Source organism: Sus scrofa, chromosome 2 (assembly GCF_000003025.6).
Source record: "Sus scrofa isolate TJ Tabasco breed Duroc chromosome 2, Sscrofa11.1, whole genome shotgun sequence".
In the NCBI taxonomy this organism is placed as follows: Eukaryota; Metazoa; Chordata; class Mammalia; order Artiodactyla; family Suidae; genus Sus; species Sus scrofa.
The window spans coordinates 41,389,868-41,417,404 of NC_010444.4; the positions used below are offsets into that span (position 1 = coordinate 41,389,868).

A 27,537-nucleotide genomic window follows, 5' to 3' on the forward strand; every position below is an offset into this window, starting at 1 on the left:
ACTCTCCCAGCTCAACAAACACTGATTGAGGGAATGCGGAGTGAATGAAGGAAACTTTGTGCTAGTGCAAGTGTGGGTCCATGAGTGTCTGGGGTCCGTGAGTGTGGGGAGCTTATGTGTGCAGATGTTTGTGTGTTTGCATGTGGAGCCGTTTTATGGAAAGACTCCCTTGCTGTCTTGGTCTTGTGTGTACTGGAGCTATACTTAGCTGCAGCCGTGACTGTAATGAGCAGTTAGCAGCGCACCAGGCACTCTCATTGGGACCTGGTTTCCCTGGGAGATAGCCGGGGCCAGTGTGTGTGTGGTGGGGGTGCAGCCTGGTGCTGGGGAACGCTAGACCCGGGCTTCGGGAGGGGGACTGGAGCACTGCAGCACAGTGGCTTGTGCAGATTCTTCTAGCCCCATCTGGAAGACCCTGCTCTGGGCTAGCTACATCTAAGCCTCCAGGCCCTGCCAAGCAGTTGAGCTGGGGCCCTCTGCCCCATGTCTGCGGTCCCTTTACTGGCCCTTGCTAGTCAATTGGAATGAAAGCCTTAGAACACTTGTCTAGAGCCTGGGGATTGATGGGGAAAAGCTGTTGAGTGATGGTGGATCTTGATATACCTGAGACAGGGTCATTTGAGTCCTCAGGAGGGCCCCCTCCCAGCCAGAAGAGCTGTGCTGTCCCCTGGAGTATGTGCTACCAGAGTGATCAGGGGGGCTAGCCAAGGCTGGGGACCCAAGGAGGAAGAGTGGCCTCCCCATCCCAGAACAAACTGCAGCCACGGGTATGCTCAGTGTGGCCTGGGGTTCAGAGGCCAATCCCCCACTCGCTGTCTGCCCTCCAGTGGCCACAGGGAGTCTGGAAAATCCTGGGCCCTGAGGCCTCCCCTGACATATGGCTCTGCCTGCAGTTTCTCTCAAGGCTGTTCTGGGTCTGCTCCATCAGAGCCTCTCACCTTTGAGAGCAGACCAGTCCCCCGGGCCAGTCGTGCCCCCAGCTCCCAGCTCCCTCACTCCACAAACCATCCACCCTTTGCATGTGGCAAACCCGGCTTGTCCATTATGGGCTGGGTGGCTCTGCCCTGCCTTCCACTCTGAAGTCCTCAGCTTCCAAGTCCCATCCTCTAGGAGGTTTCCATTTAGTGAGAGGCAGGACTTCCTCTCCAGCCTTCAAGCCAAGAGACCAGAAATTTATCCCCCTGCTCTCACATCCATCCGTTTGTTCATCCATCCACTACTACCCACCCAGCCAGTATCCCCTCCATACAGCCTTCCTCCCATCTGTATCCATCCACGAACCCAAATTTTGTCCATTCTTTCATCCATTTGCCCATCACCCATCTGTCCATCCAACCATCTCATTCTTGACTTTGGAACCAAAACATAACAGCACAGGAAGGGACACTGGCACTGCCCTAGTTGGCCTTCTTAATTTCCCCAAGAAGATCTGACCTTGTTTTCCTTTTTTTTTTTTTTTTTTTTTTTTTCCATTTTAGGGCTGCATCTGTAGCATATGGAGGTTCCCAGGCTAGGAGTTGAGTCAAAGTTGAGCCACTGCCAAACACAGCCACAGCCATGCCAGATCTGAGCTGCGTCTGCGACCTATACCACAGCTCATGGCAATGCCAGATCCTTAACCCACTAAGTGAGGCCAGGGATCGAACCTGCAACCTCATGGATACTAGTCAGGTTTATCACCGCTGAGCCACGACGGGAATTCCAATGTTTTCCCTTATCAGTAAGATAGCGACAATATCTAATCCTTCTCCGTCACAGGGCTCTGGTGAGGCACATTGCTTTAGCAGAGATTTATTGATTCCATGTTACGTAACAGGCACTCTGGTCTCTTAAGCTGGTCCTTGTCCTCCAAGAGGCAGCAGTTGAGCTGAGGAGACATATCACCCTAATTGGGCAGTTGGATCAGGGCAGGCAAAGTTCTCTGGGAGAGCAGGCTCTTCACGAGAGGGATCAGGAAAGGCTCCAGACAGGAAGGGCCATCAGAATTGGCCTTGGGAGTTCCCATCGTGGCTCAGCAGTACAATCCGAACTAGTATCCATGAGGATTCAGGTTTGATCCCTGGCCTCACTCAGTGGATTGAGGATCTGGTGTTGCCACGAGCTTTGGTGTAGGTCGCAGATGCGGCTGGGATCCTGTGTTGTGGCTGTGGTGTAGGCCGGCAGCTGCAGCTCTGATTGGACCCTAGCCTAGGAGCCTCCATATGCCACAAGTGCAGCCTAAGAAGCAGAAAAAAAAAAAAAAAGAACTGGCCTAGAAGGATGGATCCTTCTCAGATACGCAGAGGTGGAAGAGAGGGTATTCTCTGTGGAAGGAACAGAACAAGCAAAGGCAGGAGGCAGGGGAGCCCGGGCACCACGGGGGAATGGCTGGTGTGTCTGGAGGCCAAGGGTGGGCCATCTGCAAAGACACGCTGGCTGGGAGGGCTTCCAAAGGCAGCACAACAGGGCCTGGGAGGAGCCATGGACGTGGAAAGACAGCAGGTCAGTACAAATCACGGTGATTTCTTACTCCGAGCCTTTTACTCAGATCCCTGGACTGCCAGTCTGGAAAAAAATATCTTCTTGGTGACAGCCAGGCCTCAGGAGACACGACTCCTGCTGCCTAGAAGGGAAGCCAGAGCCTGGCATTTCTGACCTTTGTGCCACTAAATATATCATTGGTGACAGTGGTTTGTGGCCCTGAGGCTGTGGGGCCACTCGACGAGGCTTCCATGGCCCATCTCTCTGTCTCTGTGGCTCAGCCAGAGCCTCCTTATACCGCTTCCCTGGGGAACCCAGGATCAGGTTCAACAGGCCTCAGGCAGCCAGCGGGTTAGCACCTCCCAAGTGCCAGGCTCCATGCTGGGGGCTCTGCTTCTCTGAGACTTACCCCATTTCACACAGGAGGCAGTGGCTCTGCCAGATGCCACCAGCCGAGCCCACACTGAGGCAGGGGACACCAAAACCCAGCCCCGGCCAGCCCCAAGGCCTGTGCTCTCTCCACCCTGTTCCCGCTTCACGGGTCCCTGTCCTGGGGATCTGGTCTCTTCCCACATGCAGCCTTGTTCTGAACTGTATTTTCTCCCTCACAAACTACCTTTCTGCCCCTGGTCTGAGTGGTTTCTCCCAGTATCCTTGAGAAGCAGGCAGTGCCATTACGTATACTTTACAGATGAGAGCACTTAAGGCCCAGAAAGACAGGGGCCATGCTTCAGGGGCGAGGGCTGGTCAGGGCTGCATCAGGAGTGCCCGTGGCCACGCGAGGAGAAGCACACTGCCCAGGGCTGGCCCTTGGGAGATGACAGTCACTGGGCTCCCAAGAGCCCAGCCCACGGCCCAGGGCTCAGGCTGCCTCCAGGCGACCCAGTGGGAGACTGCGTGTCTCGCACTGCTCAGAGAACCCCTGAGGTTGAGCATAAAACATTCATCCCTGAGAGCTGAGTCGCTGGCCCTGGTGGGAGGCTGTGGTCTGAAGTATGTTCAGCTCTGCCCTGGTGACAAGGCCCAGGGGAGTCCCATGTCCTTGCTCTACCACCTGTGCGGGTAGCGCTGGTCCTGGGAACCACTGAAGCCTCCCTGGGGACGGCAACCCCCTTCTTAGACATCAGGTTCATGTTCTCAGAAACCCCTGGCGGGGGCAGGGGGCAGGAGGGGATGAGGCCAGTATCTGCAAGGCACCCTCACAGCTGAGACTTACAGAGGTCACACAGCTCACAACCAGCACAGCAGGTTTGGACCCGGGCAGTCTGGCTCCGGTCTAGCCCATCATCATCACACTCACCACCCCTCTCAGCACACCTGGAGTGAGTGCCGGGTGAGCCACCAGCGAGGGCTCTGCCACCAGAAACTGCTGGCAGGACCTTTGCCTGGAAGGGCCCCTCCCCTCTGGCTCCCTCACCAACTTCCCTCCAGCCCCTCAACCCCTCAAAGAACAGCTCACTCCCTCCCCCAGCCTGGTGGCAGCCCCGTGGGACCCCAACATTTCCTCCTGGGCACAGCTGGCTTTTAGGGAGAGAGCAGAGGTCCCCCATCTCGCTGATGCAGAAGCCCCTCCCTGAGGCCCGATTTTCTGGAGATCCAGGTAGATCCAGACTGTGCAGCCCCTGTGGCCACCGAGAGGGGAGGGGACAGCCGTGCAGACGTGAGCATGGCCCGGAGCTGGGCTGGCACACCCAGGGAGCCCAGGACGAGACCCCACTGCTCCCTGCAGTGGGGCTGCAGGGAGCTCTTCTCTGCTCTTTCCAGACTGCCACTGTCCCTGGCTCTTGGAGCCCTGCCCCGGACACTGACCTCTCTCTGGGCCTTGAACCCCAAAGGCACGTCTGCTCAGGGCTTTTGCATGTCCCATTCCCTCTGTTCCCCAGATGGCACAGGTCTCCCTCCCTCTCCTCCTGCAAGTCTTTGCTGCAATGTTACCTGCCCTACCTACCACAGGAGTTAAGTCGTCACCTCCAGCACTTCCTGGGTCTCCCCCCGATTGTCTGTCTCTGTAGCGCTTCTCACCCTCCGACACACATTATAGTCATGCATTGGTTTGTTCCTTTTTTGGGGGGCGGGGGGACGGTACGTACCCTCGGCCTATGGAGGTTCCCAGGCTAGGGGGTGAAACCAAGCTACAGCTGCCAGCCTAGATCACAGCCACAGCAATTCAGGATCTGAGCCACATTAGCCACCTATACCACAGCTCACGGCAACGCTGGATCCTTAACCCACTGAGCAAGGCCAGGAATCAAACCTGTGTCCTCATGGACACTAGTTCGTTAACTACTGAGCCACGATGGAAACTCCCCATTTGTTTCTTTTTATTCTCCCTGCTGGGGAATGAAACTTCTCGAGGGCAGAGATTTTTGACTATTTTGTTCTTTGCTCTACTCCCAGCTTCTAGAGCAGTGCCTGTCGCCTAGTAAATAGGTGCTCAATAAATATTTGCTGAATGAAGGAATGAATGAGTGCTAACAGCAGCCCCTGGCAGAGGAACTATAGAGACTGTCCTTATGTATAAAGTGGACGTGTTGGGAGACGCTCCATGGGTGGGGAGGGAAGGGGGTGGGGTGGGGACACATCATGGGCAGGGGACCTGCGGGCAGGAGCCAGAGCCAAAGTGAAGCAGGAATAGGGTTGCCCGGCTTGCAGGGGAAGGGTCAGGGTTGAGCCAGGGTGGAAGGGGCATCTAAGGCCCTGCACAGGCTGGAGTAAGCTTCCTCTGGCTGCTGAGGCCCAGGCCAAAGCAGCATCAGAGCCTGGACCCAACGAGGCTGGCTCCTGAGGCCCCCTGAGCTCAGCTGTCTGGGGCTGCCCCAGCTAATATTAGCTCATCCCCATCCAGCCTGGCGTCAGTCTGGCGGGACAGCCCAGCCTCAGAACCGGTACCACCCACTGGCACCACAGGAGCCCCAAGCCTTAGCCCCCAGGCTCCAGTGGCTCCTGGGGTTGGCCTGGCCCCTGTGGCCACTGCTCTCTGTGCCTGGGAGTCCCTGGAAAGAGGAGATGTTTCAGTGCCCTGAGTGGAGCTGTGATACATGGCCCTGGCCCACCAGCCCCACCACACTGTACAACTGTCAGCATCTCAGGTCCCTGTGCTTGGCTCCCGGCCAGAGCCTGATGTCAACGGCCCACCCTCCCTCTTCCCCCGCAGGCAGAAGTTCCATCATCCATCTCGCTCTTTCCTCACTACACCTGAGGAAGGAGGCAGAGCGGGGACCACCGGCCCATTACAACAGATGGAGTGACTGAGGTTCAGAAAGGGCCATGGCCTGCCCGTGACACAGGGCAGCTTCATGGCAAAATCAAAAGAGAATCCAGGGTGACATCCCTGAAATCTGGTCCCTGGGAGACAGATGCTGGAAGGAGGGGCTCCCAGAACCACATAGGTGAGGTGACCCCTAGAAAGGTATTTGAAGGGAGAGTCCGTTGCTGGAAAAAGGAAGCAGGTGGTGAACGGGTAAGGGTTTGGATCTTCTAGAGCCAAGGGCTGTTAAAAAGACAATAATGGAACCCACGATAATTAAGCACTTCTTATGTTTCGGGTTCTGGGTTAAGTGCTTAACACATTCAATCCTCCCGACTTCCCTGTGAGTCAGGTGCTATAAATATCCCTCTCTTGAGGCACAGACAGGTTAGGGAACTTGTCCAAGGTCGCACAGCTGGGAAGTGGAAGCGAGGCTGGGATTCGAATGCAGGTCTCCTGGCTCAAGAGGCCACGCTCTTTGAGGCCCGCACACTTTCTACCCAGCAGGTTCCTGGGGTGTGTTAAGCAGGGGGATTTGGGACAAAAAAGCATCCTAGGCCTTCAAGGAGAAGAGTCTGTGTTGAAAGCCAATAACGAATGCCTAGAACTTCCCACAAGCATAGCTTACAGAGGAAAGGGCACAATGGTCGGGGGAGGGCATGGATGGGGAAGGAGATGGGGAGGGAGGGATGGGGAGAAGGAGAAAAAAGAACCCAGCTGGCCAGCAGGAGGAACAGCGTCCCAAAGAAGGCGGTCATGGACTTTAGGCTGGACCGGGTGGACCTAGAACTTGGTGTCCTGCGACATAACCTTCCTCAGAGCTGGTGCCGCCTGGTTTTTGAAAATAGTTTCTCAGCCTCTGAGCTCTAGCTGTGGGTAGTAGTTGGGCTAATGTGGAGTGAAGGATGCGTTTGGAGAGATGGAGGGTCTGGGATGGGAAGAGCCTCCTTTGGCCCTGGGTGGTGACAGCAGCAGGTGGCACCCTGCCCTGACTGCAGTTTGCCCCCCAACCCCCAACAAGAGCACCAGCCCTGTAGCAATGCCTCTGCCTCTGCCACCCATCACCGCTCCAGGCCTGGGGGTGGAGCACTGCGTTCCCAATGAGGCCGAGAAGGACGGGGTCAGCCAGTCACAGGCTCAAAGGCGTGGTGCCCATGTCTGACCTAGGTCTTGAACTCCCAGCCTCCTTATCCATTCTCTCAAGGATATGTATTCAACACCCACTCTATGTCAGGCCCTGTTCCAGGCTCCAAGCACAGAACAATGGGTAAAAGGGACCAAGATCCCTGCCCTCCTGGAGTTTACGTTCCAGCAGGAGAAAGACAATAAATAAGACAAATGAGTAAAATACAGTTGATGGCGCTAAATGCCAAGGAGAAAACCCAAAAGCCCACAACAGGGGAAAGGATGCAAGGGTGTGATCTGACATGAGATCTGAGTCCAGGTGACGGAGCTGAGGGAGGGAAGAGTGGGGGCAAGTGCTCCGGTGGAAGGCAGAGGTCCTGCGGCAGAAGCACAAGCACTGCGCTGTCGGAAGACCAGGGAGGCCAGGATGAGCAAGAAGGAGGGAGGAGAGAGAGCAGAAGGGGCAGGCTGGGTGCAAGCAGCTTGTGTGGAGCCTTATAACCCTCATGGGGACCTGGGCTTCTCCCCGAGTGAGACCAGAAGCCAGAGCGAGCAGAGCACAGGGGTGGCTCAGCCTGGCGAGTGTTTTTCCAAGAGGGTCTTGGTGGCCGTGTGTGGAAGGCAAGGGCAAGGGCAAGAGCAGGAGGACAGTTCACAGTCATCCAGGGGCGAGAAGATGGTGGCTTCAGCCAGGCAGGTGGCAACAGAGGTGATATGCCAAGGCCGGGCTCTGGCTATGTTTGCAACACGGAGATGATAGGATTTGCTGATGCGTCAGAGAAAGACAGGAATCAAAGATGGTGTCAAGGTTTTTGGTCAGAGTCCCTGGGTGGATGAGGCTGTCACTGACCAAGCTGGGGCCTCACCACCACCACCCCCTGGCCCATCACCCCAGTGTCAACGTCTTGGGCATAGGGAAAGCTCAGAATCACCCATGATGCTCCGCCAACCCGCGTGCACCCACTCAGGCCTCTGTGTCCCGATAGTTCCTCTCCACTGGGAACTGCTCCTGCATCAGCACTTCTCAGAATCTGAGGATCATGTTAAAATGTAGATTCTGGAGTTCCCATCATGGTGCAGTGGTTAATGAATCCGACTAGGAACCATGAGGTTGCGGGTTCGATCCCTGGCCTTGCTTAGTGGGTTAAGGATCCGGCGTTGCCGTGAGCTGTGGTGTAGGTCGCAGATGAGGCTTGGATCCCATGTTGCTGTGGCTCTGGTGTAGGCCGGTGGCTGCAGCTCTGATTAGACCCCTAGCCTGGGAACCTCCATATGCTGCAGGACGGCCCGAGAAATGGCAAAAAGAAAAAAAAAAAAAAAAAAAAAAAAGCAGATTCTGCATCAGTAGGTCTGGAGGGGAGGCACTGGGGCCTGAAACTCTTCATTTCTAACAGGTGCACAAACGCTGTGGATGCCATTGGTCAGAGGACCCCAGTGAGTGGCAAGAGCCCCCGTGTCCCAGTCCCCATGGCAAGTCCTCCCTCTCTCAGTATCGGCATCCCTGGAATGTGGGGGAAATATCCTGACCACCTCCTCTCTGATCTAGGAATCAAATTCTCTAGGGACAGAACCCAGGAACCTGACGTTTTTGAAGCATCCCAGGTTAATCAGAGTCAGCCGTGGGTGGGAGTCCCCCAGCAAACACACCTGCAGCCCCCAGAGCAACTATTACAAACACACCAGCCCTGGTCCCATGGAGGACAGTAGTCGCTGACGGCACCCCTCTCTGCAGCGACCCGATACCATGAGTTGGCCCCTGGCCCTGCTCTAGCCCCTAGAGCCTGCCATAGCATCTCCTCTCTGAGTGCCCCTTTCTTCAACTCCTGGAGGGGCAGGTAGCCAAGAGAAGGACCTGGAGAAGAGGGTAGCGGGTGCCACCCGCTGGGCCTGAATAGAGGAAGTATCTCCAGGTCTGTGCCGTAAGAGGCTGGCTGAGCCTACCATGTCCGATGGCTCACAGGGGCCCAGCACCGTGGTACCCCAGGCAGGACGGGATCACTTTGCCGTCAAGGAAAGAATGAGGGAAGGTTGAGGGAATCTGGATGAATGTAAGAGGAAGCTCCTCGGACCCCTCCCCTAGGCTCCTGCCCGCTTGGTACCAGGACCCTTGCCAGGAGTGCTTGCACAGGCCCTGGAGAGATGCTGGGCCAAAGATGCAGAAGGAGAAATAGGCAAGAACTAATTTTGCTCCCACAGTGCTTTTGAGAAGCTGAAGTGCAGAATTTTTAGATGCCTGGAGAGTCAGAGCCGGGAAGGGACATGGTGGTCATTTAGAATGACTGCTGTCTTTCACAGGGAGAGAAACTGCAGACTGAAGGGATGATGGCATTTGCCTAAGGGAGCCTGGCTGGGGTTCCTGCTCCAAAGCAGCTGCCTGATGCCCACAACTGGGGTCCTGTCTTCACGCGCCTCATCTCTCCACACACCTGGGTGGCCCCAAAGCCCGTCCCCAGCCACAGGCCCCCACTGACCTCCAGTTCAAATCATGTATGTTGACTGCAGGCCCCACCCAGACCCCTCCCTCCCAAAGGATGACAGCAAAGACGGGAGCCTTAGGGACCTTGAGGGGTGGGTTTTCACGTTCAGCAAAAACTAGAAAGGATACTGGGAGAGGGAATAGTTGAGCAAACACTGGGAGGCTGCAAGGAGGGCTGAAGATGAGGAGGCCCGGGAGGAGCCTGGCAGAAGGGAGCAGTGGGAGCCATGGCCGGGTTCCAGAGCAGAAGGCCTGGAATGCCGAGCTGAGGAGGAGCCCGCATGCTCCCCAAGCATCACCTGACTCCCCAGCCCCCTACCCCTTCCCCGCAGGCCAAGGGGAGCCCCCAGACTTTCATGGCTGATGGGGCAGCTGAGATACCTTCTGAAAATCCTCTTCTTGGGAGCTGCCAGAGCATCCTCTTACCCCGCCAGGTCAGACCCTCGCCTGTCCTTGTTCAGGGGCCACAACTTAACTGAGCAGGATTCCCGGGCAGGTTTGGGGGGAAGAGGGAGGGAACCAGAAGGAAGCCCAAGTCTGGGCCACAGCCAGCCTCAGACGCCAGCCTCCCTGAACAGTGACCGGGGGCAGTCCTGAGTACTGGTGATGGACAGAGCTCCGGGGTCAGGCAGATCCACAGCTGAATGCTGGCCCACCATGCGCAAGCTAAATGACCTTGGAAATGTCACTTTGAGCCTCAGCAGCCTCATCTGTGACATGGGTGTGATAGTAATGATACAGTTCCATGGGAATGGCCTGAGAATTAAATGAGAATACGTAACCCAGACCCAGGCTGTCAGACATGTAGTTAAGTGCTTTTGTAAACAGCAACTATTAGCATTGTGACTCAAGAAAGGAAGGGGGAGTTCCTGTCATGGCAACGCGGAAAGGAATCCGACTAGGAACCGTGAGGCTGCAGGTTCAATCCCTGGCCTCACTCAGTGGGTGAAGGATCTGGCGTTGCCATGAGCTGTGGTGTAGGTTGCAGATGCGGCTCAGATCCGGTATGGCTGTGGCTGTAGTGTAGGCCAGCAGCTGTGGCTCTGATAGACCCCTAGCCTGGGAACCTCCATGTGCCATGGTGCAGCCCTAAAAAGCAGGAAAAAAAAAAAAAAAAAAGGAAGGGGCTGCTGGAAAATCCTGCTAGGGGGATGATAAGAAAGGATTTGGGCTAAGGTCTGGGTTGACAGGCTAATGGAGGTCTCAGCTGGCTGAACTGGGACCTGGGAGGGGAGCCGGGAAGGCAGGTAGGCGGGTAACTGCTGACTTTCCCTCCCTCAGGGGAGGACTGAGGAAGGAGAACAGCTGCCCAGGTGGGATTTGATGTTCTTTCATTTTATTTTATTTTTTATTTTTAAATTTTTATTTTTATTTTTTTGTCTTTTTGCCATTTCTTGGGCCGCTCCCTCGGCATATGGAGGTTCCCAGGCTAGGGGGTCTCATCGGAGCTGCAGCTGCCAGCTTAAGCCAGAGCCACAGCAACGCAGGATACGAGCCACGTCTGCAACCTACACCACAGCTCACAGCAATGCTGGATCCTTAACCCACTGAGCAAGGCCAGGGATCGAACCTGCAACCTCATGGTTCCTAGTCGGATTCGTTAACTGCTGAGCCACAATGGGAACTCCCTGATGTTCTTTTAAAGCTGAGAGCCAAGAGCCATGCAAATGGCTGGGAGGCTGGGGATGTGAGTCTGAGCTGCACTAATTGGCTATGTGGGCCCGTTTCTCCACCGGATGAGGGCAGTGGCTAGAGATGGCCTGGGAGCGCCCCCACAGTCCCGTGCGTGTAGAAGGCGGTCCCTCCTACCCAAGCGGTTCCCCTGAACTAGGACTGGGCATCTAACTGTCCCTGGAGTCTCTTAGGCCCCCCTCTTCCTGGAGCCCGCACCCCAGGAAGGGAAGCTCAGGCCAGGGGCATGGCCAGGCTGGCCCAGGGGCCGCTGGGAGGCAGTGGCTTAAGGCCCTGACCTTTTGGTCCAGAGCGAAGACACTGGTCATGGGACTGCTCAGAATAGCCGTGCACTATATTCAGCTGTCTTGGGAGGCCCAGAGATCCCTGGCCCAGGCGGCGGGCCCTGGAACAGCGCCCCCCCCCACAGCCCCCCCCCCCCCTCTGAGACAACAGGCCTCCCTCTCTGGGAGGCTCAAGCCAATCTCCTCCAAAGCTCTGGCAGATGCCAGACTTCCCAGGGTTATGGAGCACAGTCTCCTGTCCCCAGAGCGCCTGGTTCCAGATACTCCCTGAGGTGTCATAAGGCAGATGGGGCTCCCAGCCATTAAGCCGGGAGTTAGGGACCTGGGTTTCTGAACCAGTCTCTCAACTAACTTGTTCACATGTGACCCTGGGTAAAGCCCTCCTTTCTGGGTCTCAGCTTCCTCATCTGCCATAATAAGAGCTCCTCTTATACTGAGTATGTGAGAAGCTTAGATTCTGGAGCGGGAGACAAACCAGAATCCAGTAAGGCTGCTAATGAACATTTTATTACAAACCAGTTTATCTGATAGGAAGGACTCTGATTCTGCACCCTGGGGTCCAGGAAGGCACTATCCCAGGCACTGATGTTTGCGGCGGGGTGTCAAGGATCAAAAGGGGCGAACCAGGAGGAAAGAGTGCACCAGAAGGAACAGTATATGCAAAGGCCCTGAAGCAGGGGGACCTGACAGGTGCAGGAAAAGGAAACGAGGCCAGGATGACTGGAGCTCAGTGAATAACGCAGAGTCAGGCCCGGGGAGACTGGAGAGGCGGGCAGGGCCTGAGGGGCCACCGTTCGGGGCTGGGGAAGCACGAAAGGGTTTTCAGCAGGCAAGGAGGTGAGCTGATGGATCTAGTTAGAAACCTCTGTGGTTGCCAAGTGGAGGATGAACTGGAGCTGGGCCTTTGGGAACCAGTGGTGGCTGGAACTAGGATGGGGACATGGAGACAGGGGGCAAAGGATGGAGTCGAGAGAGAGTCATGAAGTAAAATGATAATATGACCCATAGGAGTAATAACAGCAGCCAACATTTATTGAGCACTTACTGCATGCCAGGCCCTGTGACTTGGAGCTTTCCACATATTATCTCAGCTAATCTCTCCATCAAGCCTCTGGGGGAAGTTCTATCATGATGCCCTTTTTAGAAGCAAAGAGGCTGAGCGATTCTGGCCAGGAGACGTTTAGGTTGGGACTTTCATTACAGGGAGGGGAACTGGTGAGGGGGCTGAAGTACCACTCAAAGACGTGAGGATACCATAAAAGCATCATGGGAAGGAGGAGAACACCAGACTAGGGACACACTGGCCGGGCACACTTGGGGAGGGGAACACACCCGGCCCTTTGCCACTGCTCACGGGTCTCCTTCATGTGTTATTATGACTTAAAGTGGGGCCCTGACCTGGGCGAGTGGTCTCTGGGGGAGAGGGGGGCGAGCCGTCTAGGAAGTCCGTGATAGTATCTCTGTCCCTCATCCCCCCACATGACAAGCTAAGACTCTAAGAGCTGAGTGTCAGCTGGGACCCAAGGGAGGACCAGAAGTCCCTGGCTGGGCTCCTCATCCCAGCTTCTAGGTGAGGTTCCTTCCCAGGGAGCTGAGAGGGAGGAGGACTGCATCGGGTCCCAGAGAGGTGGGGACAAGGCAGAGAGACAGAGACTTGGCCTCAAAGCAGAGCTAGATAGTGGGGTGGATGGAGGCGGGGCTCCCCAAGCTTGGGGCCATGGGCACTTCTTTGTCATTGGAAAGTCAAGTGACTTTGGGGGGGGCAGATGTCATCACACACACACACACACTCACACACACAGATGGGATGCTCACTGGCCTGCAGCACAGGGACTGCCACTGGTGGTATGTGACCTGACCCAGAACAAAGCTTCTGATGATAACAGGATAATCAGAGATAAAAGCCAAGGGCTTCAGACCTGCACTGGCCCCCAAGGAAGAGAGGAGGGTAGGTTTCCAGCCAGGGCTGCCCCAGGTTGGCCCATACAGCCCCAACTGCCCCATCCTTCCGCAGCTTTGCATGCTGGGACTCCCGACCCCTGCTACCTCCCTGCCCCTCAAAGCTCGCCCAGCATCGCCTCCTCTGGACAGTTCTCACCCTCGCAGCCCCAGGAAGCCACTTCACAGCCCTTACTGCAAAATGTCATCATCATCCTTGGCCTGTGTGTGTCTGGGGCACCACTCTTTACCCCACAACACAAGCTGGGCTCATCCTGTCGCAGCTCACCCCCCCACCTCTCCCCGCGCCCCCAGCCTGGGGGCCCGGGAAACCACAGGCAAGAGAGGCCAGGGAACCAGCCGCCCCAGTTAGCACTGTCACCCCCGAAGAGCTCAGATGGGACTTCCTCCCACCCCGGCCGACCAGCCCCTATCTCCCAGAGCCGCCACTTAACCTGAGGCGCAGTGGCCTCCCAGCCTGGCCCATGCACCAAAGACGGGCCTGAGCGAGCACAGGATTTCTACTAAGGATGGGAAAGGGGGGCAGAACTGCTTACGAAGGCAGCTCAAAAGTCCCAGGAGACGGAGGCAGCAGTAGAAGCTGGTCTGAAGTCGCATCTTCCTCAAAGCGCTCACACCCAGGCCACGCAGGGCCTCGCTCACATACAAGCCCACACAGCCACACTGACACTAGGTTCTCACACACAGCTTCTGTCTTACACATGCCTCACACGCACGGGCTCTATCACACACAGGACCCCCACACAGCCTCACACATGGAGCTTCACAGTTCCACTCCTGCCCCACACAGAAATACACTCACCTAAGTCTCTCGAACTCCCAAGAAGCTCTCTCTCACACACACTCACACACACATGCACACACACACACAGCATTTCTCTTACACATGGAGTCTCTCTCTTATATACGTACTCTCTCCCATGCAGCTGCATCCACACACCAAGTCCATCTCTCAAAACACAGAATCTGTCTCTCCCACTTTCACATGAATTTTTCTGATACAGATACTCACAGACTCTCTCTCACATAGTCTCAACACACACACACACACACACACCCAGACTCTCTCTCACATAGTCTCAATACACACACACACACCCAGAGTTTCACTAACATATATTTTTATTCTCATAGGTCTTTCTCACACACATGAAGAATCTCTCACACCCACACAGAATCTCTCTTCCACAGATTCTCACACATGCAGCCTTGCCTTCACGCATATCTAAAATATCACTCCCGGGACTCTGGTCTCGGATCCAGAACAGGCACTGAAATCTCGACCCACCACGCTGAGGCGGCTTGGGGTGGGGGGCCCCCTGTGGAGGAGGGGTAAACAAAGGTGACAGAAGCAGCGGCAGAGCAGAGATGGAGGGGGAGGGCGGGCAGCCGGCTCTGCGCAGCTCAGCTGCAGAGAGGCAGCGCAATGCAGCTAGGCCAGCCGGGTGTGCAGCAGGAAGCCTGGGTTCTAATCCAGGCTCTGCCCTCGGCTTCTGCAGACCCTTGGGCAGGCCTCAGTGTCCTCATCTGTCACCCAAGGGAGTTGGAACAACTCTGTGTGGCTACTGAGGAAAGAAGGGGGCAGAGAGAGGCTGCGGGAAGGGGGGACACTTTCTAACCTCCTCCACCCCCCGCCACTGCCCAGATCTTCCCTCAGTCTGCTCTTCAATGGATACTTGAGAGAGCTGGGACTTTTCTGTGAGGTGTTGTACTCCGAGGCCCCATTTATCCAACTCATTTATTTACACAGGGGGGGGGCACCCCACTGCCTAGGAATGACCAGTGGAAGGAGGTGGATGGGGAGGGAGCTGGAACATGCCTCACGTGAACCCTGCCTATCCTGAAACTCAGGGGCATGGGCCAGAGCCCTAAAGCTGCGCTCGAAGAGTGGGGATGGCGGGTGGACCCAGCCTCTTCTAGGGAGCCAAGAGGTGGAGAGGACAATGAGGGAGGTGGGCCTGCTCTTTGCTTTTGAGGCCAGAGGGTTTGGGGTGCTGGTAAGATGCTGCCGAAGGTCAAAGACAGGCTGGGGAGGCAACTGCTTGAACCCCGGCCCTCTCCCCTACCACACACACACACACACACACACACACGTGCTGGTTCAACCTCAGTCCCCTTCTGCCTGCCCCTCCCCGCAGCTTAGCCACTGCCTCCAGTTACATAATCCTCTGGCGAGGGTGGCCTCGGTCAGGAAAACGGAGGGGAGGGAGACCTCTGAGGGTCCCAGTCCACTCTGAGGATAGCAGGGAGCTGGCGGCCAGCTCAGGGGAGGATGGGGTCCCAGGAGACTGGGGTTCCAGCTTCTGTTTGGCCTTTCGCTCCCTAGTGACCTTGGGCAGGGTCCTTAAAACAGGGGGTTTAACTCCCTCCCTGTTACTGCCCCTCCTCTGCAATACGCACATATTTGATCTCAGATTTAATACATAAGACCTGCTGCCCCCTGCCTCAGATGCTAAAACACTGAGTGTTTATTTCAGTAACACACCTATTGGGCCTGTGCCTAAACACAGCCTTTTTCTGCCATGGACACTTCAGTGTCCCCCATCCCCTGTCCCCACTGGAGTCTGCTACGCAGGGGCAGGAGGGAAGGGGTGTGGAGCCACAAAGGAGCACAGAGCAGCAAAGGCAGTGTTTCGTCTGCTAGGGAGTTGGGGGCTGGCTCACACATGGGGGAGGGGCTCCGCTTTACATTCGCACCTCAGACCTTCCCCCCAACGCCTTAGGCTCCATTCAGGCCCCCGAGGACAGAGCCCAGTGAAGGCAAGAGGTGACTCTTGCAGGGTAGGTCACCGCTGGTATCTCCCTTTCAGACAAGGTTAAGCAGGATCCCCTTAGAATTCACCAGACGGCCCCTCTCCCATTTCACAGATGAGGAAACTGATCCAGAGGGGCTATCTGAGGGCCAAGGTCAGTAGCCCTTTCTCCCTAGCAACAAGATGCTGTCATTAAAGGGGAGTGGCTGAGGAAGACACACCCACCTCTCACACACCTTGTCCTGTCCTCCCAGGTTCCCCCTGTAGGACCCCTCTCCATTCTGATGGGTCCCAGAGGAAGCACAGGCAGAAGCCCAGGGCCCCCCTCCAGCCCCCCCTGCCCCCTTTGACAAGGACGAAGGGCAGCCTGTGTCTCCAGGAGCAGGTCTCAGAGGGGTCACATTCTTCTCCCCACAGCCCAGCCTTACACCAACTATCGATTGATAGCCATAAAGAATCCCTCTTGACCCTACCCCCAGGATGGCCTGAGGCTGCGCTGGTGGAGGGGGAGGTCTGTCACAAGCAGGAGACCAGCTCTCAAGCTCTCTTCTGTGGGCCCCAGCTGGCTCCAGATACCCCTTCCCTGGGGAGAGAAGGAGGGCCCCAGCTTCCCTCCCCACACCAGAATCCATAGGACAGTTCACACCTTCACCCTGTACACCTGCAAAGATGCAAATACGTGTGCATGGGCACTCCTGCACACTCATACACACATGCTCACTCATTCCTACTACATACTTTATCCACCCAAATATACACCACCACACTTACATAAATATGCACACACAGTCTACTCACACACAAACACACCCATTCATACTCATACATATTAAATTTGGAAATGCACAGAACTTACATACGTGCAGAGCTAGTGACCCTTGAGAAGCCACTCCGACTCTTACACAGGTATGTGTGTATATACACATACGCGTGCACACACACATCTTTCAGTTCTGATTTCCTAGGAGCCAGTTCTCGAATCTACCCCTACCCGCGGGAGGCAGAGAACGCTGCCTTCCCGCCCCGCTCTTCTGATGGGGAAGCTGTCACTTACCCGCGCGTAGCGGGATGAGTAGGGGTCCTCGAAGAGCGCCCAGATGCGCGGCTGCCATCGGCGCCAGAAGCCGCCGGGCCGGCCGTCCGGGGAGTCGCTGAGCGCCAGGCGCTTGGTCATCTCCAACTCGTCCTCGCCGTCGCCTGAGTCGCCAGGGCCGTCGGCGTCAGCGTCGTCGGCGCTGTTGTCCAGGGGCGCGCCGCCGAAGCTGTCCAGCGCCTCCTCGGCGTCACGGTGCTGGCGGTACGTCATCCAGCAGCAGGGCTCCACGTCGGTCTCGTCGATGCCCCAGAAGGCCAGCTCCTCCTCATAGAGTGGCCCGCACACGTCGGCCGGGCAGTGCAGCTTGCCCGTGCGGTAGTAGTTCAGGATGTGCGCGAAGACGCCCGGGTGGCGGTCGAAAAAGAATTCGTCGGCGCGCGGGTCATAGTCGAAGTGGCTGTGGGCGTCGGGCTCAGCCAGCCAGGCGAGCCGCGTGCCGGGCAGCGTGCGCAGCGTCGAGCGGTACGTCTGGTGGCGCGTGCCGCCCACGTTGATCACGATGCGCTCGCTTTCGTCCCCTTGGCCCATCGCGGCGCCTCCTTAGGCATGGCGCGGCCCAGCGACACCCATGGGAGCGGCCGCCAGGGGGAGTTGGCGTCGGGGAGGGGGGCGCGCGGCCTCCTCCCCCCTCCCCCCAGCCGTCGGGGGGACAGAGGACCGCGGCTCTGGCCACCCGAAAAACTACCCAAGCCCCTCAAGGCGCTTTCTGTCTGGTGCTGGTCCAAGGGAGTGTGCGCGGGATCCCCAGGGTCTCTAAGCGCCAGATGTGGGAGGGAGCTGGTCCGGCTGCGGAGGAGGCAGAGGAGGAAAGAAGGGAGGGAAGGAGAGAGGGAGGAGGAAAGGAGGGAGGGGGGCGGCGCTCAGAGGCGAACCCCGGGAGGAGGGAAAAGAGGGTGGGGGGACCGGGCTCCCGTCCCCATCTCAGCGGGAAAATGGAGAAATCGACACAAAGCTTTTGGGGGGAAGGTCAGCCGCTCCCGGGGCCGGACATAGACCAGCCCCGGAAGGGGGAGGGGAGGGGAGGAGAGGGGGCCGGGAAATTCGCGCTCTGGCTGTGAGGTGGTCGCCGCAGCGCGCTCTCGGCGCCGGGGAGATGGACGCCCGCTGCCTTCCTCCCTGCGTGGCCCGGCTGCAGCTCGGGCGCGGGGCGGACTCCGGCCCCCTCCCTCTCCTTGCCTGGCTGCCTGCTCCCCCCGGCGGCGGGCGCGCCTGCCCGCCCGCCCTCCACGCTCCTTCTCCCCGCCTCTCGGAGGAGATGGCGGGCCCCCTGGGCAGGGGCACCCGGGGTGCTGCTCGTTGCTGCTGCCGCGGAGCGCTGAGCTCGGTGCGCTCCGGCTGGAGCTGGGGCTCTCCGCTGGGCTGCGCTCGGACTCAGGCTCCGGCTCCGGCGGCGGTGCTGAAGGGACAGCTCCCGGACGGTTGCGGAGCTGCGCGGGGCCCGGCAAGGGTTCTCCGGGCTCGGTTCGGTCTGCGGGGCCGGCGGGCACTGGCTCTGGTGCCTCTGCGCCCCGCGCTCTGCGCCCTGCTTCGGGCAGGCGGTTGGCGCTGCTGGCCGAGGCCAGGGGGCTGCGGCGGTCGGGCCGGGGAGGCGGGGGTGGCGGGTCCGGGCGCGGCGAGGCAAGGCTGGAGAGGCCGGGGAGGCGAGGCGCGGAGCGGCCGCCGCCGCCGCGACGCTGCTGCCACCGGGGTTGCTGCTCGGCTAGCTGGCTCGCTTGCTCGCTCGCGCGGTCCGCGTCCAGCCCGCCGCTCTCCGGACACGGGCACACGGCGCGCGCAGCCGCACTCGCCCCCAGAGGGAGGCGCCGCGCTGGGTCCTAAAAAGCCCTGATTCCGCGCCCCCCTCCCAGCCCCGCGCAGAGCCCGGCCTCCCTCAACCCCGGCGCTGGGGGCGCCAGCCTGGCACCAGTCCTACGGCTCCCGGGGGACCCGCCGACGCTCCGCCCCGAGGGAGCACCCCTCGATGGGCGGAGGCTCAGAGAGACGTCTCGACTCGCGCCCCCAGGGTCAGACTGAAGTGAGAAGGGCGTCGGTTCCCTCCCCTCTCTTTCCAAACTGGGGACTGTCTGATCCCCCAGTGAAACAAGACACTCCAGACCACTATCAGAGACACCTTGACCTGGACCAGTATTGACCTCTCCAAGTAGCTCCTTAATATCGACCCTTCCAGGGAACCTGGAGCCCCCATGTCCCTTCCATAGCAAACCTCTTTCATGGATTCCAAAATAACACTCCCCGAGTGGGTGTGTGTTACCCCGCTGCTAGGTTGTGTTGTCTTGGAAGACATCTACCAACAACCTGGTAATCCTGGACCCCTTCCGACCCTTTTCAGACCATGGGCTCCTCTTAACTCCAGGCTGACCCTGGACTCCCATGAGTGCCACACACTCTGCCATACTGATCACAACTCACTGATCCTCCCACACTAGCCCCGGATCCTTAGGTGGGGAGTCCTGTGGAAAGGGCCTTCTGGGAGTTCCCTCATGGTGCAGTGGGTTAAAGATCTGGCATGGTGCCTGCTGTGGCTTGGACTTGACCCCTGGCCCTGGGAACTTCCACATGCTGAGGGGTGACCCAAAAAAGTAAGAAAGAGAGAGAGAAAGAAAGAGAGAAAAAAGAAAAAAAAGAAAAAAGAAAACTGCCTCTATTGGTCTTGAACATTGACAGTCCCCCACTCCACCCCAGCTCACCTCCTGCCCCTGATGCCCCCTTTCCGCAGGGTTTTAACTGCCCTGAATGTAAAGCTGATGCTGTGTCTGGGGGCTGGATAGGAGCAGCCCCTGCCGTGCTTCCTGGCTTCGAAGTTAGTTGATCCTCCGTGGGAGCTGCAGTTTGGGCCTCCCAGCCTTCCTGGCCCTTGTTTGCTGGCAGTGCCTCAGTCTACTCAGCGAAGCAACCATCACTCCTTTGCTCTTTTCTTGTCCCAGGCTCTGTCCCAGGCACAGGGGCACAAGTAACCCTGCCCTCTAGGGGCTCCAGGCTGCCAGGGAAGTGGGCAGGGGGGCCTGAGCAGGGCTTAGATGGTCAGGCCTCGATCCAGGGGTGGCTGCGCTGGGAAAGAGGCATATTGATCCAGCCCAGCCCAATCGAACACAAGGCTGCCTGGGCAAAGGGCGATTTAATTAAGAAGACACGAGGCTCTTATTTACCTGTCGGCACTTGCTAACTGTGCAGACAGCTGTCCCTCAACACTGACCCACAGACCTGGTTGTGGGCCTGGGGACGAAGCTGTGCTGCAGACATCTTTCTCGTCACTTGGCCAGGGGAATCCCAGCCCAACTGTAGCAGAAATCTGTGTGCCCTGGGGAAAAGGTTTGGAGGAATGGAGAGGGTTGGAGAGGGGGCAAAGGGCAGAGCAAGAGTTGAAGGGTGGGTGAAGGACAGGGGGAGAGATGGAAAGAAGCAGAGTTATGGCAGGAACAGGAGCAGGGATGGGCACAGGCAAAGAGAGAGCTGGAGTCTGGGGCCAGGATGGCATCTCCTTCCTCCAGAGATTGATCTGTGTTCTTCCTATAAGTCAGAGCTCTTTCCCCTTCAATCTCAGAGTAATATAGGGATGGGACTGCTTTTCAGTGTCCCTCTCTTCCTGACCAGTGTGAGCCCCATCCCCGACCCATGAGGAGGCTGGACCTGGTGCAGCTCAGCTTGGCCCACATGCATATTCCCAGGACACAGAGTCTCAGCAAGTTCTGCCCCAATCCAAGGAGGTGATAAAAGAGAGAAACAGAGTTCCCAGAAATAACAGGAAAAGTTGGACACAGAGAGATGGACACACACACAAAGCTGGGAAAAATTAAAATGGGGAGAGACAAGAGAGAGGCCTCTCCAAACCTCCCCTTCCTTCCAGCCAGATGTCCAGTCCCTCTCCCCCTGGCCACCCCCACCACTTACCACAGGAAGCCTTTTGCAATTCTGCCAACCATAGGGGCCCAGGGCTCCACCTCTTCCATCTCCTGCAGGACCCCATGGATCAGGGTATGGCTCCCTCATCTTCACTATAGCTTATTTCACTGCCTTCCCCTACTCCTGCAAAGGACCATCAGCTCCTCCAGGGCTGCTTCTCGCTTGCTTCCTCCACAGTGCCGAGAGCACAGTAGCTCCTCACGAAGGGCTGCATGATTTGAGAAAGGCCAGGAGAGGCGCTGGGATCCTAGAATCCTCGTGTCAGAGGCTCTAGGAGTCTGGTGCCTGTAACCAAGGCTGAGGCAAGAGGAGACTTAGCCAGGGTTTCTCAGGGCATCAGGGCAGAGCCCTTTCAGACCACTGCCCCATGGGGAGCCATAATGGGGAAGGAAAGTAGCCCCAGATGGTAGGGAGAAGCAGTGGAAGAGACAGAGAGAGGCGTGGGGCTCCTAGAAGGGGAAGGATTGTGTAATGTGAACAGGAGACTGAAGGATGAGAAAAATGAGGGAAGCTGGGGCTGGAGGGAGGGGAGGGTGAAAATGTGTCCATTGCACCTAAAATCCCCTTTGGAGTGAGCAGAGAAGGCTTAGAGAGAGAGCTTCCAGGTGGGAGAGGGGGGCTGCCCATCGGGTACCCCACGCTGTCCCATTTGAGGAGTCTCACCTTTCTCCTGGATGACACCCCCAGCCCCCAAAGCATGCTCCCCTTCTCGATCCTAAGCAAAGACACAAAAGTCCCTCCTCTCGTTTCTTATTCACACTGTGAGAAGGCTGGCATTTGCAGAGAGCCCAGAAAAACCAAGAGGGCAACATAGAAAAAAAGAGAAAAGGCCGCAGAGAAATGGGGGTGGGGAGGAGGACTTGGCGAACCAGCCTTAGCTTCTTACCCACAGCCACTAACCAGATGCTCAGTCCAGCTGAGAACCTAGCCCCTTTCCTCTTTTGAGCAACTCCCCCCATTTATAGTCATCTGTTCCTTTCCTTGCAGAGGAAAGCTGTGGTCTCACGCCAGAGGGTCTTTGGGATCAATGGCTCTTGGCACATGGAGGATGAAGGGTGCAGTGAACTACCAGCAGGATGGTAGTTCAGTAGTCAGAGCATAAACTGTAGAATCAAACTGCCTGGGTTCAAATCCTAGCTCCACCATTTGACTAGCTATCATCGTGGACAAACTTCAGTTTCTCTGTACCTCAGTTTCTTTTTTGTTGGGTAGGAATAACAATAAGCCCTTTATCATAACCCCTCATCTCTGTCATTTCTCTTGTTCAGGCTAGAGGAGGTTGATGTGGGAATGGCTGGAGGATGAGTGGGGGCTGGGGACAGACTAGAAAAAGGTAAAGGGCCTCCTGAAGCCAAGTCGGCCTATATTCTCACACCTGGCATTTGCAGGCCTTAGATCTGGTCCTGCTAGGCTTTGGAACTTGCCCAAGTCCAACCCCGAGGCCTTGGTCCAGGTTGGTCCATCCTGCATGCTCTCTCCCAGGCCCAGAGCCTTAGCACTCCTGGTGGGTTGGGGTGCCATCTTGTGGCCACATCTGGAAACGAATCTAAGTAGGGCTCAAACAGGGCAGACTTTGGACTGATGGTAAGCAATGCAACCAACAGGCATCTCCTCTGCAGACCAGAACTCCCTCCAATGGACAGCGGAGAGTGAAATGAGAGGTTCCATAGTAGGAAATTGGTGACCATGGCTACTAGGTCTATAGCTTGAGCACTGACCCTGGTACCTAAGCTGGGAATGGGGTGGGGTGTACCCTTGTTCCTTCCTGTGGCCCCTGGGCGAGTGGAGTCCAGATCTCTTAGGCCAGGGGAAGTCTGGGACCAAGGTAAATAATGCTTTGGGGAAGTCCTGGACCAGGGTTTGTCATCTCTACCCTGTTGACATTTTGGGCCAGATAGTCAGTCCATTGTTGAAGGGACTGGCCTGGGCATCATAGGATGTTTAGCAGCATTCCTGGCCTTTACCCACTAGATGTCAGTAGAAGCCCTTCCCCATTCGTGACAGTCAAAGAGGTCTGACACTGTCAAATATCCCGGGGGCGGGGGGTTAACATATCCTTTGGTTGAGAGAACCAAGCTTTGGGTACCCATCTCATTTTGCTGCTTACTAGCTGTGGCAACTAGTCCCTTTCCCTCCCTAGGCTTCTGTTTCCTCATCCACATAAAGGGAGTCCTATTTCTTGAGGACTCAGTGAGATAGTGTCTCTCATTTAGCTTCCTCTCCTTCCCTTCTCCCCCTCCTCTAGGACGGCCCACCTCCTTGGAACCCCTGAACCAGCCCTTACCCCACATCTCTCTCAGGGGCTCCTGCCATTCCCAGCAATGTCTGTCCCTCAGAGTGTCAGTATTGCCCCAGGGGCAGAGCGTCAGCCCTCCCTGGGCTTGACTTTGGGGAAGATGGGAGGGAGGAGGGAGCAGGAAAATGATGGTGGCTGTGGTGAGGGGGTCCGGAGGAGGGTCAGGGGTGGACGTGTGTAGGAAAGATGGATGGGTGCAGGTGCTCCTGCAAGAGTGTCCCCAGCAGGATGGAACAGGGGCCACTGATTCTCCCAGAAGCAGCTGGAGACACACGGCTGTCCCAAGGGGCTTCCTCCTTCTGGGGCTCCTTGATAGGAGCCTTGTGGGTTCTCCTATGTGTGTTCTGGGCGGGCCCTCGGGCCTAAGTCAGCCTGCAGGCAAGCCTGGTTGGCAGGGTTCAGGGCTCCGTCCAGGTTCTGTGAGGTTTGAAGTTTAGATGTGTGTGTGGCAGGAGACGGCAGGTGTCACACTTAAAAAAAAAAAAATAGAAAGCTGGGTACAAAAGTAAATATTTATTTCTATTTAGAAAAGAAATCAGGACCAAATGTAAATTGTAGAAGGCTGACAAATACTAAGAACATTTTTAAAAATCCAGAAAAAATATGTTTAATTAACTGTCCGACACAGCTACATAATACTTCAAAATAAGTTCTATTTATTTGGAAGCAATCCTAATGCTAGCAAAACAAAACAAAACAAAAACAGTTGCAACCTTTTTTTGCAATTACAGAATGATGTTCAGTTAATAAGACCACATTTGTTTTACTGAAGCTGCATCAAATATGATTGCAAATGAAAAAAAAATCATCATCCTCTCATATAAAACTGTTTTTTTTCTATGCACCAATAAGAACCTGCTTTAAATTTCTATGCCACTTTACAGCTTCCATAATGGATCAGGTCAAGTTTGTGGCTATTTGTGGTTTGAAAATATCACCAGGATGGGGCTATTTAAAGATACATTCATGAAATGCATGGCACCCAGAATAGCCAAAATAATCTTGGAGAAGAACAAAATTGAAGGGCTCACATGTCCCCATTTCAAAACTTACTACAAAGCTACAGTAATCAGGCCGTGTGGTACTGGCATAAGGGTAAACTCATAGATCAATGCAAGTGAATTGAGAAACCAGAAATCAACCCATATATGTATAGTCAATTTTTGACAAAGGTACCAAGACAATTCAATGGGGGGAGGGGCAAGAATAGCCTTTTCAACAAATAGTGCTGGGACAGCTGGATATCCACATGCAAAACAATGATGTTGGACCCCTTCTTCACATCATATAGAAAAATCAACTAAAACTGGATCAAATACTTACATGTAGGCACTAAAACTATAAGAGTCTTACTTGGATTAGGTCATGGTTTCCTAGATATGATGCCAAAAACACAGTAGCAAAAGAATAATATAGATAAAATCATCTCCAACAGTACGGCCAAACTTCTGTGCTTTGAGGGACAATACCAAGAACATGAAAAGACAATGCATAGAATGAGAAAATATTTGCAGACTATATATGTGACAAGAGTCTAGTAGCTAGAATATATAAAGAACTCTCATAACTCAACAAAAGACAAAGAACCTCATTTTAAAATGGACATAGGATTTGAATAGGCATTTCTCCAAAAAAGATCTACAAGTGGCCCATAACACAAGGAAAATACCAACATCATTAGTCCAGTGAAATGCAAATCAAAATTGCAATGAGATACACTTTACACCTACTAGGACGGCAGAATAAAAACACATACACAATAGCAGTGCTGTGGAGGATGCAGAGAAATTGGAACCCTAATACATTGCTGTTGGGAATGTAAAATGGTACAGCTGCTTTGGGGAAGATTTTGACAGTTCTTCAAAAATTTAAACATAAAGTTATGATACACCCAGTGATTTCACTTTAGGTATATACCCAGAGGATTAAAACCACATGTTTACACAAAATGTTGTACATGGATGTTCATAGCAGCGTTATTCATAAGAGCTAAAAAAAAAAAAAAAAAAAGACAAGCCAAATATCTATCAACTGATGAATGGATAAACAAAAGGTGATGGATCCACACACTGGAATATTATTCAGCTATGAAAAGGAATGAAGTACTGATACATGCTATGTATTACATGGATGAACCTTAAAAAAGCTATGCTAAGTGAAGGAAGCCAGACACAAAAGGCCATATAATGTGCGATTCCATTCATATGAAGTGTCCAGAATAGGCAAATCCATAGATACAGAAAATGGATGAGTGGTTGCCCGGGGCTGGGGGAGGAGGAGGAGTGGGGAGTGACCGCTCAGGGGTACGGTTGTGAATATAATGCAAACCACTTAATTGGACACTTTAAACGTGTGAATGTTATGGTATGTAAATTATATCTCAGTTTTTAAAATTGGGAAAAGTAAAAGAAGCACCAAGAAGCCTGGAGGCTGTAAATAATTTACTTAGGCTAAAAAAAAATCTGTTTCTCCTGAGTCCAGCTCTCTCATCTGTAAAAGACCTATTTTGTTATCGTTTTCTTTCTCTGAAATGCTTTAAATGAATGAGTTCCTCAAGCATTTCAGAACTGGAATATACCTTTTTTTTTTTTTTTTTTTTTTTTTTTTTGTCTCTTTGTCTTTAGGGCCATATCTGCAGTATATGGAGGTTCCCAGGCTAGGGGTCAAATTGGAGCTGCAGCTGCTGGCCTACACCACAGCCACAGCAACTCAAAATCTGAGTCTGCGACCTACACCACAGCTCACGGTAACGCCAAATCCTTAACCCACTGAGCGAAGCCAGGGATCAAACCCGAAACCTCATGGTTCCTAGTCGGATTTGTTTCCACCGTGCCACAACAGGAACTCCCAGAACTGGAACCTATCTTTTAAATTCACCAACTCATAACACACGGAGAAAGTCCAAATCCAAAAGAGTAAGTCACAATTCCAAGGTCTCAGAGTTGGTCAGTGGCACAGCCAGGCCTCAATCCCAGGAATTACGTGGCCATGGACATCATCCAGGACTCACTTCCCTCTGCTGCTGGCAAAGTTCTACATGAATTAAAACCCACTGTTACAGCAAAAATGATCACAACATTGCAAATCAACTATACTTCAATCAAACTTTAAAAAATGAAAAACATAAAGGAGTCATTTTTACCTTTGAGATGTACCAACAACAAGCTAAATAAAAAATAAAATCAAATAAAACCCACTATTAAATGTCTGAAAAAAAGTTAACTATACAAAAATGACCCTGTACGGAATAAAAAGGAGGATTACACAGCTTCGCAGTTTTTCTCTTTAACACTAGTGAGTTGTGTACAGATGATTCAGTGTTTTATAGATGAGAAAAAGACGGCGCTAGAATTAAATTATTCTCCCCATCATTAGCATCATCACCATTTCATCTTCATCCTCCTCTTCATCTCCTTGTCCTTTTTGTCTTTCTCCTCTGGCTCTTTTCCTTGCCTTTTTCAGTCTTGCCCACTCCTTTCTACCCGCATCGGGCTATGTGTTCTTTAACTGCCTCTTCACATGATTCTATTATTTTCTCTACTGATAATTGAGATCTCATGCAGCTAATCCAGTCTCTCCTTCAACAGAGTTGATCAAAACTTGTTTGGTGTCTTGAATAATTTAGAGAAGCCTTTTCCAGGCTCACCACTCTATTGGAACTATCTATTGGAAATTGTACCTAAAATGTTCCATTTTAGGATTGTTGTCAACTTTGGAGAAAACGCCATCAAATTTTTTTCATCTGTGGACTATAGCATTTCAAGATATTTTGAGTTTTTCTGTGCTTAATTTTAAATGCTTTTAAATTGGCAGGATTCATTAGAAAAGTTCCTTGGTGTTAAGGTCTTATTATGGTGTTAAGGTCTTATTATGGTGGCATATTATGAATTTTATTCTGTTTTCATTGATGTCAATATTTTGTGTTAGACCAGGGAAAAATTTAAATCTTTTTCTAATATGTTCATATAATTCACTTTATTTGTCGATTAGATAATCAAACAATGCAAGAGTCTTTTGAATAATCCCATTCAAAAGTTATCTCTCTCTTTTCATAAACTGCTTTTGGGTATGATCTAAATATATTTTGGGGGGTACTCTTGCCTTCTCAATATCAGAATCATTATAATTTATTTCATTGTTCATTATTATTGATTCTGTTTGTTATTTTTTTCTTAAATGGCAGCACTCATGGCATATGGAAGTTCCTGGGCCAGGGACTGAATTCAAGCCGTAGCTGCAACCTATGGCA

General features: G+C 54.2%; 1 protein-coding gene across 2 annotated transcripts in view; it reads right to left on the reverse strand.

Annotated features, from left to right (window-relative positions):
• KCNC1 (potassium voltage-gated channel subfamily C member 1) overlaps window positions 1-18,068 on the reverse strand; it is a 45,728-nt gene extending 27,660 nt beyond the window's left edge. For both annotated transcript variants that reach the window (XM_021083271.1, XM_021083272.1), the window contains exon 1: window positions 17,051-18,068. In XM_021083271.1, coding sequence (XP_020938930.1) covers window positions 17,051-17,620 — 570 coding nt within the window. In that variant the 5' untranslated portion in view covers window positions 17,621-18,068. The remainder of the gene's footprint in view (window positions 1-17,050) is intronic.